General features: G+C 38.3%; 1 protein-coding gene across 1 annotated transcript in view; it reads left to right on the top strand.

The window, feature by feature from the left end:
• Positions 1-16982, top strand: part of LOC127455492 (tyrosine-protein kinase receptor TYRO3-like) — a 42526-nt gene that overhangs the window by 11813 nt on the left and 13731 nt on the right. Inside the window, exons 3-12 of the mRNA XM_051723440.1 lie at positions 2546-2646; positions 4521-4691; positions 7135-7221; positions 7447-7562; positions 8213-8393; positions 11381-11523; positions 13632-13770; positions 14001-14127; positions 16669-16763; positions 16855-16950. Of these exons, the coding sequence (XP_051579400.1) occupies positions 2546-2646; positions 4521-4691; positions 7135-7221; positions 7447-7562; positions 8213-8393; positions 11381-11523; positions 13632-13770; positions 14001-14127; positions 16669-16763; positions 16855-16950 (1256 nt within the window). The remainder of the gene's footprint in view (positions 1-2545; positions 2647-4520; positions 4692-7134; positions 7222-7446; positions 7563-8212; positions 8394-11380; positions 11524-13631; positions 13771-14000; positions 14128-16668; positions 16764-16854; positions 16951-16982) is intronic.

The raw sequence follows: 16982 nt of genomic DNA, 5'->3' as shown, positions 1-16982 counted from the left end.
ATTATATCATGAAATTGTATAATAAATTAAAGACCCCAATTCCGAAAAAGTTGGGACAGTATGAAAAATGCTAGTAAAAACAAAAAGGTTTGTAAATTATATTCACCCTTTGCCATATTGAAAGCACTACAACTACACATTACATGATGTTTTAACCTGTGAATTTAAAATCAGATGATTGCAACACGCTACAAAAAGGTTGTGATAGTCGAGTGTTTTCCACTGTGAAACATCACCATTTCTTCTAATAACACTTATGCATGTAGGCACTGAAGACACAAGTTTGTTAAGTTTAAAAAGTGGAAATTTCCCCCATTCATCCATTATGTAGGTCTTCAGCTGCACAATTGTACATGTGTGGTAATGCACCACACATTCTCAATTGGAGATGGTCAGGACTGCAGGCAGGCCAATCTAGCACCCACACTCTCTGCTCACACAGCCCTGCACTTGTAATCCGGGTCGTATGTGGTTTGAACTTATCCTGCTGGAAAATTCCGGGACGTCCCTGGAAAAGATGGTACTGGATGGCAGTATATGTTGCTCCAAAATTTGTACATATCTGTCTGTATTCATGGTGTTCTCACAGATGTGCGAGTTACCCATGCCATGGGCACTGATACACCCCTGACCCATACAGACACTGACTTTTGGACCTGATGCTAATAACAGCTTGGATGGTCCTTTTCCTCTTTGGCCCAGATAACACGACGGCTGTGTTTTTCAAAAACTTTTTGAAATGTGGACTCTTCAGAACAAAAAACACAGTTCCACTGTTCTACTTTCCATCGGAGATGAGACCGAGCCAAGAGAAGTCGGCAGCGCTCCTGGACAGTGTTGATGTATGGCTTCTGCTTTGCATAGTAGTCTTAACTTGCATCTGTGGATGCAATGGCGAATTGTGTTGTCTCACAAAGGTTTACTTAAGTTATCCCAAGCCCATGTTCATGATATCCATTACAGATATCATAATGGATTTTTTCTCGCCCTTTACGCACCGAGATTTGACCAGATTCCTTGAATCTGTAGAGGGTGAATGCCCAAAATCCTTCCAATTTGTTTTTGGGGAACATTGTTCTCAAAGTGCTGGATTATTTGCTGAAGCATCTCTTGGCAAATTGACCAGTCTTGAACAATCTTTGCTCTTGAAGGACTAGGCTGTTTATGGAGGCTCCTTATATACTATTACACGATTGCCTCACCTGTTTAACATCTCCTGTTTCACATCGCCTTGTTATTTCAACTCGTAAATTGTTATTAGTCCTAAATTGCCCCTGTCTCAAATATTTTGGAGCGTGTTGCAATCAACTGAATTGAAATTACTGTACATTTTCAAAAAAACAATGAAATTCACAAGGTAAAACATCATATAATATGTAGTTATAGTGTTTTCAATATAGCAAAGGTTGAATATAATTTACAAATCACTACTTTTTGTTTATTAGCATTTTTCATACTGTCCCAAATTTTTTGGAATTGGGATTGTATATAAATTAATATTATATCAAGAAATATAAATAATAATAATAATAATAATGAAATGAGCTGTCACTGTTTGAAATAATGTGTAAAACATACAAGTTATAAAGTTGAGTTTACATTCATTTGTATAACAATCGCTAAAATGGTGCAGCCACTTTAAGAGATCAAAGGGCATGTTTCACAGAGCTGCACATGAGAAAGAAGTCTCTCAGTTTGTTAATCACATCTGTGCTATGTGATTTTTTTTTAATATTTTTTTATTTTTTATCTGACTGTAAGGAACAGAAAGTATATTAAAGACACATTATTCAATAAAAGTCGAGTGCGTGAATTTAATCTTTGATGAACATGCATTACACGGAAGAAATGGTCAGTTTGAATTTCAAGCACTTTTCATCAAAACAAGGTGATTTTCCAGCAACTCCATTACTTAAATTTCTAAAGGTTAAATTCAAGCACTTTAAGCACTTCAAGGACCTTGTGCGGACCCTGTAAATAGTGGAGAAAAATAAAGTGCAGTAGGGGTAAAATCAAGCGATTCTGAGATTTCAAAAAAATCAAGTTTTGCCTCGAAATGGTTCTTAATTTTTTTGGTTTGTGATATTCAATATATTGTTTCATCCTTAGTTACAAGCTATGTACGAATCTATCATGATACACCAAGTTTGAATATTCACAATCACTAATGAGATTTTAGAGCTTCAGCAGAGGGGAACATTTTAAGTGAGTAACGACATATATTTTGGTCTGCTCCTCACACAAAGGTATCATATAGCTATGGGAGAATTGGAATATAGCACAGAATTTGTATGGGCTACTTTTATGATGCCTTTATAGTGCTTTTATTTTCCTCTTAGGACTGCCCTGGTCAGTTTACACTTTCATTGCTTGGACAAGAACAGATAAACATTCGTCAAAGTTTCTCCTTTTTGTTTCACAGACGAATGAAAGTCATATGGGTTTGGAACAACATGAGGATGAGTAAATCATGTCAGAATTTAGTTTTTTGGGTGAACTATGCCTTTCTGTTCTAAGTGTGTTGTTTTTTGTTTTTTTTCTTTAGTGTTAAATCCATTCAGCAGCAGGATGCTGGGAAGTATTGGTGTGAGGTTGAACATCATGACACAGTCATCTCGTCTGAGCCTGCTTGGATTACAGTGGAAGGTATGTTGATTACAGCTTCTGAAACAACTATTGTCAAATAGTGTATTCTTTAGAGCATATCTTGTTCTGTCAGTGCAGTAGTGCTACAACGTTTCATCTGTCACTTGCTGATGGTCACAGGCAGGGGCGGACTGGCCATCGGGAGCACCAGGTGTTTGCCCGGTGGGCCGCTGGGTAATTTGGGCCGGCCCGTTGCAGCACAAGTACTGGTCCGTCCTACAGGCAATATAGACGGCCTCCTTGGGCTCCAGCATGCCCGCACGGACCCCATTACAGAGTGAACATTCAAAATACTCTGTAAGATAATGCCAGTACAATGGCTTTTATTTTGAAAACTGAAATTACTTTTATTTTGAACGTTTTTACATATCGTTGCCCATTTCCGAATGTACTCCACAACTCCGTACCTCGTGTGGACCTCATTATTTGATATACAAATCACAATAACGGTGACAACCAAAGACAACATATTAAGTATAAGATGAGCTCTGAATAAATCACAAAATGACAAATAACTGGTCTCAGACACGGAGGAAATTGAGATTCGTCCTCCGCCACCCGGATTGAGGCGAGTTACTACGCCACCATGAGGACTTAGAGCGAATTGGGCATACCAAATTGGGGAGAAAAGGGGAGAAAATCCCCCCCCCCCCAAAAATTTTTTATCTGGGAAAGGAATTAAAACACTGCAGATATAAAGATGCAACAAACTTACATAGAGGGAAAATATGAGCAATTAATTTGCAAAATATCTTCTAGTTCTACATTTTAAGTGGTGTTTATTTTGTTTTACATATATTTATATTTATGACCCATACATATATTTATATTTATATATGTACATATTCTGGCCAGTTTTGTTTTCATTTATTTATTTATTTTTAAATAAACATTTACACATATTTATGGGAGTAATTGACATGAAATTTTAAGCAGTGTCCTGCTGTTTGACACTTTCTTCATCTAACTATTTTAAACAACATTTTATGATCATGTATAGCTATGTATATACTGTATACATATATAATATATTACTATTATACTTGTTGTTTCCACAACCTCATATTAACTAAGATAATAATTTATTTGCACTTCTACAAAAACGTTGAAAGGTGATTAAGACCTTAAAAAATTTGAAGAAATACTGACTTGTCACTGCACCTAAAATACACACTTGCCTTTGTACTTTCATGTACATTTTAACCTAACATCTGTATGTTAGGAAAAAAAGTTTCCACTCATCACATTTACATTGGTTTTATATGTTTTACAGGAGCAATATGTCATATATTTACTGTAATAAAGCATCAAATTATCATATGTTATCAAAGATTTAGGAAACATGCTAAGTTGAAATACTGGCTTCTCCAAAAACAATGCTACAGCCAGTATATTCTACTTTGAAATGTCCGTTCCAGGCCAGAATTGCTGTTTGTGTTTTGGCCTGTGTGATCCCGCCCACTGCCCATTTCCCAATAGTATTTTGACACCCCGGGTTGCCAGATTTGAAACTAGTTAGTGGGTAAACACAGCACGCTGCAGCCATGAAAGCCAGCAATACATCTAGCTAACATTGACAGAGTTATAAAAAATCCACATGAGCTGGTTTATAATTAGCAAGCAATAAAAACATTGCAAATGTATACATTTGCTGATCAAATTACAGTGTAAGGCTCGTCGCTTGCCATTGTCAGTTTGCTCGTTCCTGTTGCGTGTCCTCAACCTGGCAGGACAACGTAAAGGTAGCCGTTATGGCTCCATTTTGTTACAAGAACATGATCAAGTCATAAAGTTTACATTCACACTGTTAATAATAAGTCAATCTGTGTCTCATATACTGTATTTTTGTTGTCTCTTACTGTTCATATTTTTAGGTGTGCCTCATTTTGTGATGGAACCCCAGGATGTGGCCAAATTCGCAGGGGAGCCGTTTAACTTGACATGTGCTGCATCAGGCCCTCCAGACCCTGTTGAGGTGCTGTGGTGGCTTGGGGGTGAACAGAAGGGTGATTTCATGCCCTCACCCTCAGTTCTCTTTGTTAAAGGTGAGACACACCAAAGTCCTTTTGAAGCAAGTATGTATGTAGGTGAATATATGAAAAATTCTCTCTCAGCAAATGCTGTTGATTATACAGGAGACCTTCTAACTTGTTACATAATGAAAGTATACATTTTACAGCTGTTATGTTATCATTAGTTTTTCATCATTTTGGTCACATTTTAGCTTTTTAAAAATGTACAAATCCATGTATTCCATCAATATATATGTCTTGAAGTTGCATATATGATATTGTATATATGTTTTGTTCCATGTTCGTTTACATATTTTCAAGTATTTCCATTGATAAGTAGAACAAGTGCTAAAACAGTACTGTCTCTTTAAGAATAGTGGCAGTTCAGCGAGCATCTCAGAAGTTTGTCTGAACGCATATTTACGAAACTGGAGTCACACAGCTTTTTTACTGCATCCATGCCATGTGTGATTAGAATAAAATGTTCTATTTTTGTTGTTTTTGATCAACAACTGACTGTAAAGAACAAGCAGGGTATTAAAAGAGACATTGTTTAATGACAAATGGATTGCGTGGATCTTGCCTTTGGATACACATTACATGGAAAAAGTTAAACCAAATTTTTACTATCAACACACATGGTGCTGAACTTCTTTACCACTAAACTACTCAATCACTGTTGAGTGAAATCTGAAAATTTAACAGCCAGTGGAGAATAAAATATATTTTTATTTGCATAGCATGAAATTTGGTTGCATATGTGAACGATTTACTTACATTGTAGAGGGTAGAGTAAAAGATCGATCTTGGGATTTAAGAATCTATATTGATATCGTTCAAATGAAGATTGCGATTCATCGAAAAAAAAAACATTTTACTCAGCTTTAATGCTTATATAACATTGAATCTTCAAGTATTCAATAAACATCATGTGAAACATCTAAGTTTCAAAAATCCTTTTTTAGATGCTCTTTAAGATGAAACATTGGGCAGCTAGATGTAGAACTGAGTCAGTGGTTGTTTTCAGTGGGTGGGCCGACTTTCCAGGGTTTGGCTTGTAGAAAGGTGAACCGTGAAATGATGCGGTTTGTCAATGGAATGCTTTTGTATTCACCTGTAAATATAGTCTAATATGTTGAACATGCTGTGCAAGATCATTTCTAGCCACAAAGGTGACATTGTGAATATCTGTGGTGGCATATATCATGTGCCGTCCAGATTGGTATTTATTTAATCCTTTATCTTATATAGACTTTGAAAGAACAAAGAATCCAAGCTGTAACTGTATTGTATCTTTATTAGAAGTACGTTTTGATATGGAGGAGGTTACTGAAATATTGTTTTAATTTCTAATCATGTCCTAGTGGAGAAAAAGCCTTCTGTTACTGTATAAGGTCAAAGCCAGCTCACCGACCTGCTTTGAAATTTTGTTACTGGATCTCTTGAATCTAATGGTTCTGAGTGGGAACGCATTATTCTAATCAATACTGCATATGCAGTACAGTGCAGTAAAGTAAGCTTTCCATTTTAGCAGCTGATGCAGAGAAAGCATTGAGTCATTAAGCTTATGTAAGTCTATGTGCCTTTGGTTCATATTATCAGACATAAGAACCTTTGGCTTAAATTACTTTTTGAGAATTTGACTCAGTGTTGGGAACCAGTGAGTTGTTTGTTACGCACAGTTTACTAAGCCATCAGATAGCTCTGTCATTATTTGAAACAAAATATCACAGCTGTCATTACCTTGTTCATGAGGCAAGTTGAGACATGAGATTAGGATGGTTTGTTACAGATGTTAAGTATCTTAAAAAAACACATTGTAACTGATCTCTGTTTGTCTGGAAGAGGAGGAAGCGGGAGCCGAATCCACATTCAACAAACTTTAATTACAACACAATATCAAACTGAAAACACAGCAACACAAAACACTGACGCACACACACTTGGCTTTGTGTGGTCTCTCTCTCTCTCTCTCTCTCTCTCTCTCTCTCTCTCTCTCTCTCTCTCTCTGGCATCCCTGGCTCTTCCCTTATCTCCCTCCCACTGATTAGGCACGTTAAAACATTTCCAAAATATCTGTAATGGAATGGTATTTTTTACACTGTAATGACAATCATCCTGTTTTAACCCATTTATCCAAAGTGAGTATAAAGGCAGTGCAAGATAAATACTTCGATTTTATGTAATTGATTTTAACATTACAGTATAAAGAATAAGATATTTTGCATTAAAGGAGAATTTTGCGTGAAAATTTGCTTCATTGTCATGAAAATAACATCACAATGCATACATTTGTAATGGTTGTCTTTTGATTTTGAAGTGAAAAATTATCCAGGCATGTTTCTTGACAGGCTTCGTGTGATTCACCAATTGAATTGACTTATTTAGGTATATCCTCTTGTGACCTCCTAAAAACATTGAAATAAACTGTTAAGTGCTGACCACAGTGATAATGTTTTCTCATTTGCTTCACCAGGTGTGAATGACAGTATAAAGTTTTACTGTGAGGCCAAGAACGCCCGTGGTATCTCTGTGTCACGCACAGGCACTATACACATTAAAGGTGAGACATACCACAGACTTTTTCACTTCCAGCTCCTGCACAAACAGTGCAAAAGTTGTTCCTCAGAGATCTAAGAGTTTAATAACTGTAAACTACACTAATACAACCACAAAAAGGCCAAAGTTTACAAGACTAGCAGGCTTGCATAGAGAAGATGAATGTAGTTTGTTATCATTGTGTTTTTTTTATTTATTTATTTAAATTTTTTTTTGTGATCATGTACAGTCCGGCCAGATTTCCCACGGAATGTTGAGGTGCACCAGGCATCTGATAGTAACATAACCCTAACGTGGAGTCCAGGTTTCAATGGCCACTCGCACCTTTCCACTTGCACTATACAGGTAGATTATTCCTATCTTTTATGTGCTTGGTTATTAAAGAGATAATTCACCCAAAAATAAAAATCTGTCATCATTTACTCACCCTCATGACATTCTAAACATGTATGACATTCTTCCTTGGAACACATGGCAGACATTAGGCAGAATGTTTCTGCTGTTTTTGTTTTGTTTTGTTTTTTGATACAGTAAGAGTTAATGGGGCTGGAAGATTTATAACTCCAAGAAGGGCAAAACAAAAAACACCATAAAAGTAGTCCATAAGACTTGTATGCTATAATCCAAGTCTTCTGAAGCCATATAATAGCTTTTTGTTAGGAAGATGTTATCGGCTGAAAATCACTGAAAATCCATTACAAATCCTTCCCTCTATGATAGCTCAAATCTGATTTGAGAGCTACAGCAGATGGCAGGTGTTTGGGTTAATAACTAGTTGTTGTTTTTTTCACTCAAAGCTGTCATATTGCTTCAGAAAACTTATGGTGCTTTTTGTAAGTGCAGTCTTTAAATGGGTAGCAAGTAGATGTATGTTGTGTTTGGATGTCCTGCATTCAAAATTATTAGGATCCACACAAATGAAATTAGTCTTATAGGGCTGAAATTAATTCTTATTTTTTTTATTATGTGAATACATGCCCCTTATACCTTTCTAGGTGTCAAATGGACCTGGAAAGAAGGTGAAACTTCCTGACCTGAGCGTGGCAGTTCCTCCCTTTCAGCACATGCTTAGTTCACTCAGCAGTCATTCAAACTACAGCGTGAGAATCCGGTGTGATAATGAGGTGGGCTCTTCCCCCTTCTCTCCATGGGTGGACTTTTACACTCCAGAGGCAGGTATGTTAAACATAATGCCATCATTTATTGTGTTTCCTTTTTAAATGTGCTGAGACAAATAGTATAAATGGCATTTTACCTCAAATTGCATAGCTGTATGCTATGTGCATATCGCAAGGGCTTGCGATAATGGAATGATTTTAATACAATAACATTCAAGGCGACGCAGATAGCAGAGAATAGACTGGGAGCGCGATTGTCAACAAGCACGTTAAACCAAAGCAGAAAGCGAATGTCTACAGCAAGCGCTTCTGGACATCATTTTTCAAAATAAAAGCCCCACATTGAATGAACATGAATTAGATTAATTTTAATATCTGCTACATAGCTAATGGTAAAACTGTAGATATTATACGTAGTATACATGCAGTTTGGAACAAAAGACAACTGTGTTTGTGATCTCTGGGATAGATGGCCTTTTTTATTCCAATAAACTTCAGTTTATTTAGGCTTTGGGGGTTCCGATGTTCCACGCGCATCGATGTCATCATAGGATTATCGTATCGCATATTGCATTTTCCAACAACTTGTTGCATATCGCTTTTTTCCTCCATATCATGCAGCGCTATTGCATACTCTCTCTTTGCCTAACATTTAAATTTGCTCAGTTTGCAAGTAAGGCGGTTTCACTGCAGTGCGCTGCTAGAGTTTCTCTAAAATGCTATTTGTTGAGGTGGGTGCTGTGGCTTTTTCTTCTATCAGCTTGCACGGTAAGGTCTGCTTTAGGCCATGACACATAGAAGCGCGTCTTTATCAAGGTAAGTTGTAGCCAAATCAGGCACAGGCACACATCGCTGTTTTTAGGTCATTAGTTTAAATAAATCCACACATAGCTATGCTAAGCCACTAGTTAAATAAGCTCTGGGCTTTCCAGGTTCGCATTATGAGTCGGGTCACTAGCTGTTTAAGCCATTTGTCCAAGCACACCTAGCTAGCATACACTTGGTGCACATGGCGTTTTAGAGACGCAGCAGTATACAAGTCTTGCTGGTAGATCTGCTTGTTTGAGGGGTAGTGTTTTTGTATTTTGTATCATGCGTTTCTGCAGGTTCCCTGCTTTGTTTGGGGATTGCATTTAAGTCTGATTGCACAGCAGCATGTCTTGTGTTTTTCTAATTGTGCAGAAGCAGCAGCAGCATGTCCACATGCTTAACTCAGTATGTCTGTGTATGTTCTAGCAGTAGCAAGTCTCTGTACATAGCAGATCTAGTCCGTCAAGACCAATATACGATAAATGTGTCTTACCCACATTAACATGCTTAATCTTTCCATGAGTTGTCATGACTGATATAGAGTGAATCTCACAAATAAATGTGCAAGTCATATTTCACCCCAAAATCAAAAGACAAAAAATAAGAAATTCTATGTTATCGGTACATTTTATTACTATTAAATGAAATTTGGCCCCAAATTCTAAAAGCAAAAACAAAAAAAAACAAATCTATTTACTTCATTATATCGACATAAATTGTTTTTTTTTTTTTATCAAGCAAAATGTAGCTAAATTAAATTTAGTACAACAAATATTACCATGATGTGTAAATAGTATAGGGAGAGTGATAATTTTTGGCATTATAATCAAGAGAGTTAGGGGTATAATTTGCTTAATTGGTATGCAAAAAAATCTGAATGGTCCTAAAATAGGCTTAATTTCCTTGTATTTATTTTTTCTTTTAATTTTGGGGTGAACTATAATATAGACAAGTCTTAAAAGCTTTCAGGAGTTATATCTTAGGTTTCTGAGGACAAAGCTGTATTGAAGAAGACATATCTAGGGGGACCCGTGTAGCTCAGTGGTAAAGACGCTGGCTACCACCCCTGGAGTTTGCTGGTTTGAATCCCAGGGTGTGCTGAGTGACTCCACCCGGGTCCCCTAAGCAACCAAATTGGCCCGGTTGCTAGGGAGGGTAGACTCACATGGAGTAACCGCCTCATGATCGCTATAAGGTGGCTTGCTCTCAGTGGGGCGTGTGGTGAGTTGGGCATGGTTGCTGCAGTGGGTGGCGTGAAGCCTCCACGCCCGGCAAACCACTTGCTAAGATGTGCGAGCAGACGGTCTCAGACGCAGAGGCAGCTGGGATCCGTCCTCTGCCACCCGGACTGAGGTGAGTCACTACGCCATCACGAGGACTTAGTGTGTACATTGGGAATTGGACATTCCAAATTGGGAGGAAAAAAACAAAACAAAAAAAGATGCATCTATACATTGTGTCTGTATGTGTCTGTTAGGTTACAGAGAGGAGAGAAAGGAAGGAAGGAAGGAAGTTAGTTGTGTCTGTAGAACTCTGATCCATCGCAGAGGACGCTGCCAGCTTTTTACAATATGTTTTGCATACATCACTAAATATCTGTGTTTAGATCAAGAAGTGCTCATTAGAACTAACAAATTTAATTCCAAACTGTGGCAAGACATCTACTTAGAAAAGTTCACAGTTCTGAAAAGGAGAGTTGTGAATGACTTACATTTTTAACATTCCATTGGGACTAAAACCGTTAACCATTCCGACCAACGTTCTGGTGGTTTGGAAGTAAACAAACAGCCCAGAGAGCTTGTTCTGGCCAGATACTCGGGGTGAGGGGCTTTGGAAGGGGAAGAGCTGGCGGGTGGGTTTGGGGAGCAGGGAGAGTTTCTAAAGTTGGCCCTGTTTGTATGTTTGCAAACTAGCAGCACTGGCTACAGTCCAGTAGATTCCAGGCTGAGTGGCACAATGCGCCATTGTGGGTGTCCCCAATCCATACCAATGCACTGCTGCTTATACATAGTCCAATATGCTGCCACCTACTGCTCAAGGCTGTCATTGCAACCATTTTATTTGGGTTTTATTTACGAGCATTTAATTTTACTTGTTAGCACTTTGCATACTTCATTTTAAATCAAACAAACCTCAAACATCATTTATTGTTGTACGTAGGTGTGTTGTCTGAAAAGTGGCAATTGACCCTATGTACTCTCCCTTTTTTACTGTGTTTATATCTTCCATACACAGCACCATTTGCAGCTCCAAAGAACTTGACCTTTGAACTCACCGAGCAGCAGCTGGTTCTGTCTTGGGCACCACTGAGAGAGGAGGAGCTACGAGGAAGGTTACTGGCATATAAAATGCAGTGGAACCAGGAAGGAGAGAGACCGGTATGCAATAATCAGTGATAGAGAAAGGCATATTTACAGAGGAGAAATATTTAAGCAAATAAAGATAATTAATGACTTTTTCCTGTTTTATAATGTTAATATTCTGATTTATTGGATATTACTCTGTAAAATGATTTACTTATTAGTAGGTGTTGCCATATCAATTTCTATCATGTCATTTACTTTTAGTTAGATCAGTAACAACAACAAAAAAATCATATTTCTTTTATGCATATCTTGTGTGCACAAAGACTTGTGATCAGGTTACAATCCAATTCTACAATGAACCATTGTAAAGACCACACAACATGGATACGAGAGACGTGTATAAATAAACCTTTGTTTATATGACATATAAACATACGTTATATGACATATACACTGTAAAAACAAAAACAAAAAAGTAAAAAAACGGTAAAATGTCCGGCAGCAAAAGTTGCCAAACAGTTACCATAAAATTACAGTAAAATAATATACTTAATTCAGCAATGAATTACTGTAAAATTACAGCTTTTCCTTGTATATTTCTTTGTAATTTTACATCCAAATTTTGACAAAATGACAAAGCAAAAAACAGATTTTTGATAACTTTGTAAATTTATTAAAAAGAAAAAACGTAATATCACATTGACGTAAGTAATCAGACTCTTAACTCAGTACTTAGTTTAAGCACCTTTGACAGCTTCAAGTCTTTTTGGGTATGATGCGACAAGCTTTGGACACCTGGATTTGGGAATTTTCTGCCATTCTTCTCTGCAGATCCTCTCAAGCTGTGTCAGGTTGGATGGGGACTGTCGGTGGACAGCCATTTTCAGGTTTCTCCAGAGATATTCGATTGGTTTCAAGTCTGGGCTCTGGCTGGGCCACTCATGGACATTCAGTTGTCCCTAAGCCACTCTTGCATTTTGGCTGTGTGCTTAGGGTCATTTTCCTGTTGGAAGGTGAACCTTCGGCCCAGTCTGAGGTACTAAGCACTCTGGACCAGGTTTTCATTAAGGATATCTCTGTATTTTGCTGCATTCAGCTTTGCTTCAACCCTGACCAGTCCCCCAGTCCCTGCCGCTGAAAACACCCCCACGGCATGATACTACCACCACCATGCTTCACCGTTGGGATGGTATTGCGCAGGTGATGAGCGGTGCCTGGTTTCATCCAGACATGATGCTTGGAATTGAAGCCAAACAGTTCAATCTTCATTTCATCAGACCAGAGAATCTTGTTTGTCACAAGATTTCATCTGGCCACTCTGCCATGAAGCCCAGATCGGTGGAGTGTTGCAGTGATGGTTGTCCTTCTGCAAGTTTCTTCCATCTCCACACATGATCTCTGGAGCTCAACCAGAATGACCATCAGGTTCTTGGTCACCTCTCTTATCAAGGCCCTTCTCCCCTGATTGCTCAGTCTGGCCGGGCGGCCAGCTCTAGGAAGAGTCCTGGTTGTTCCAAACTTCTTCCATTTTAGAATTATGGAGGCCACTGTGCTCTGGGAAACATTCACTGCAGCTGAATTTTTTTTTGTAGCCTTCCCCAGATCTGTGCATTGACACAATCCTGTCTCTGAGCTCTGCAGGCAGTTCCTTTGACCTCATGGCTTGTTTTTTGCTCTGATATGCATTTTCAGCTGTGAGACCTTATATAGACAGGTGTGTGCCTTTCCAAATCATGTCCAATCAATTACATTTCCCAAAGGTGGTCTCCAATCAAAGTGTAGAAACATCTCAAAGATGATCTAGAGAAATGGGATGCACCTGAGCTAAATTTCAAGGGTCTGAATACTTATGTGAATGTGATATTTCAGTTTTTTCATTTTAATAAATTTGCAAAGTTATCAAAAATTAGTTTTTTGCTTTGTCATTTTGGGGTATGGAGTGTAGATTGATGTGAAAAAAAAAAATTTAAAGCATTTTAGCATAAGGCTGCAACAAAGGGGGGTCAGGGATCTGAATACATTCTGAATGCACTGTATATAGAGTAAAATTTCAGCACTTTCAAAATCTGCGATTAATCACGATAAAAAACATTTAGTCGACTAACAGCACTAATTTTTATGTGAAGAAGATGCATGCCTAGTGATGCAATGTTTTAAACTTTCTTTTTTTGTCTTTTTAGGATCCCTTATTGTTTAAGGAAAACTATGCTTGTCTCTCAGGGGCAGGGCGATTCTTTAACGCCACCTTCCAGGTTGCAGCATGCACAGTCGCAGGATGTGGCCCATGGAGCCAGCCTGTTCTCGTGATGCCTGCATCAGGTCTGTCTGCTCTCATTGCCATTGTGCCTTTGAAACGGAATCTGAGTTTCTGCAGTCAGTGCAGTTTTCTTTTGTGACAGTATTTTACAATGCAATGAGAGCCAGTGAGTAGTCATTTGCTGGTCTTTGAATCATGTGTGGTCCATTACGCATTAATGGAGTCATTTCAAACATGCCATTTACATGTAAGCTTCAAGCACTTTTTTAATGCTCTTATTCTCTGCTTTCAGCCACAAAAGCTCAATCCCAGAGAGGCCACATGTGGGTGGGGCTGCTTTTCGGCCTTCTTGTAGTCAGCATGGTGGGACTTTTGCTGACCGTACTGGTACGCAAAAGGGGCAAAGAGATGCAGTTTGGGTATGTTTTTACAGAATTAGACACACACCTAAGCTATTTAAATTCAGGATCTGTTTAGTTAGGGTGTTTGTTTTTAAAGACTTATAGTGGCCCCTATAATTATTTGGACATTAAAAGGGATAGTTCACCTAAACATCACATTTTTGTCATAATTTACTTACCCTCATGTTGTTCCAAACCTATTTGACTTTCTTTTCTCTTGGGACATAAGGAGATGTTAGGCAGAATCTTAGCCTCAGTCACCTTTCACTTTCATTGTATAAAAAATATATATACAACAGTGAAAGTGAATGGTGACTGAGGTTATCATACTGCCTAACACCTCATTTTGTGTTCGTTGGATGAAATAAAGTCGCATGGGTTTGGAACAGCGCCAGAGTGAGTAAATGAAGTAAATTAAACATAATTTTCATTTTTGGGTGAATTGTTTTTTAAAGGGATAGTTCACCCAAAAATTCTCTCATCATTTACTCAGCCTCATGACACCCCATATGTGCATATGTGACTTTCTTCTGCTGAAACAAAACAAAGATTTTTAGAAGAATATCTCTTATAGTGCAAGTGAATGGTGTCCAAAACTTTGAAGCTCAAAAAAGTACATCAGAGAATCTTGTTTCTCACAGTCTGAGAGTCCTTTAGGTGCTTTTTTATGTGTTTTGCACTGAGGAGAGGCTTTAGTCTGGCCACTCTGCCATAAGGCCCAGATCGGTGGAGTGTTGCAGTGATGGTTGTCCTTCTGCAAGTTTCTTCCATCTCCACAAATGATCTCTGGAGCTCAACTAGAATGACCATTGGGTTCTTGGTCACCTCTCTTATAAGGGCCCTTCTCCCTCGATTGCTCAGTTTGGCCGGGCGGCCAGCTCTAGGAAGAGTCCTGGTTGTTCCAAACTTCTTCCATTTTAGAATTATGGAGGCCACTGTGCTCTGGGGAACCTTCAATGCAGCCGAATTTTTTTGTAGCCTTTCCCAGATCTGTGCATTAACACAATCCTGTCTCTGAGCTCTGCAGGCAGTTCCTTTGACCAGATGGCTTGTTTTTTGCTCTGATATGCATTTTCAGCTGTGAGACCTTATATAGACAAGTGTGTGACTTTCCAAATCATGTCCGATCAATTACATTTCCCACCGGTGGTCTCCAATCAAAGTGTAGAAACATCTCAAAGATGATCTAGAGAAATGGGATGCACCTGAGCTAAATTTCAAGGGTTTGAATACTTATGTCAATGTGATATTTCAGTTTTTTCTTTTTAATAAATTTACAAAGTTATCAAAAATCAGTTTTTTGCTTTGTTATTTTGGGGTATGGAGTGTAGATTGATGTGGAATTTTTTTTTTTTTTTTAAAGCATTTTAGCATAAAGCTGCAACAAAATGTGAAAAAAAATGAAGGGCTCTGAATACTTTCTGAATGCACTGTATATAGAGTAAAATTTCAGCACTTTCAAAATCTGCGATTAATCACGATAAAGCACGACAGCACTCATTTTTATGTGAAGAAGATGCATGCCTAGTGATCCATATGACTCCAGTAGTTACACTCGTCTTCAGTAGTGATATTTTAGGTGTGGGTGACAAACAGATCAGTATTTAAGTATCCTCCCTGTCCAGTAGGTGGCGACATGCACAATGAATGTGAATTGCCAAAAACAAAAGAATAAAGAACTCTTAGGATAGTAGAGCGCTTTAATAATTAATAATTAATAATTTTCTTTATTTATCACACATTATACATTTGCACATATACGGTGAAATTCTTCTTTTTCACATATCCCAGCTAGGCTGGGGTCAGAGTGCAGGGTCAGCCATGATACGGCGCCCCTGGAGCAGATAGGGTTAAGGGCCTTGCTCAAGGGCCCAACAGTGGCATCTTGGCGGTGCTGGGGCTTGAACCCCCAACCTTCTGATCAGTAACCCAGAGCCTTAACCACTGAGCTACCACTGCCCTCAGCTTAGGAGGGCTGTTTGAAAGTGGAGATTTATAGTAAAAAAAGAACTTAAATATTGATCTGTTTCTCACCCACACCTATCATATCACTTCAGAATACATTGATTAAACCACGTGAGTTGTATAGATTACTTTTATGCAGCCTTTATGTGCTTTTTGAGCTTTAAAGTTTTGGACTTGTTGACTTGTATTGTGTGGACCTTTAGATCTGAAATATTCTTCTAAACATCTTTGTTTGTGATCAGCAGAAGAAAAAATTCAAACACATCAGGGATGGCATGAGGGTAAGTAAATGATAAGAGAATTGTAATTTTTGGGTGAGCTATTCCTTTAAGCTAACGTTCCAAATGAATATATGAATATGAATATATCATTGCGTTTGAAAACAAAATTTCAAACCAAGGGTAAACAAGTTCACATATGCTACGTTTACACGCAACCATATAATCCATTTATACTCACTGTTGCCCTTGCAGGAATTTGAAAGTGTGACTTTATACTTTTGGGCCCACTATATTTCCAAAGTTTCCTCTCTATTTGAAAAAAAGGCAAAAGATAAGTGTAAGTAATTTAGTCTGCTCTTGGTTTGTTTGGCAGGGCTGCATTCACAACTCCAGGGAACGAGGTACCAGTTTCCTTTACAGCTGCCAGGTCCTTCAACAGGCAGTTTCCTGAGCTCCCAGAATCCACATGTAAGTGCACATGTTACTGCCACACATGAAGGCAACATTGTTGTCCTTACATGCTTTAGTGGATATGAAGTCTGAGTCTATCTCCCTCTAGTGGACAGTCTAGGAATCAGCAGTGACTTGAAGGCCAAGCTACAGGATGTTCTCATCTCGGAAAGGCTCTTAACTCTGGGACACATGCTTGGCAAAGGTAGGTTTATGGTTCAAGTTAATTTTAGTCAC

Source organism: Myxocyprinus asiaticus, chromosome 17, assembly GCF_019703515.2.
Source record: "Myxocyprinus asiaticus isolate MX2 ecotype Aquarium Trade chromosome 17, UBuf_Myxa_2, whole genome shotgun sequence".
NCBI classification, from domain to species: domain Eukaryota; kingdom Metazoa; phylum Chordata; class Actinopteri; order Cypriniformes; family Catostomidae; genus Myxocyprinus; species Myxocyprinus asiaticus.
The sequence above is the reverse complement of the archived record's forward strand: the minus strand, read 5'-3'. Positions and strand labels throughout refer to the sequence as shown.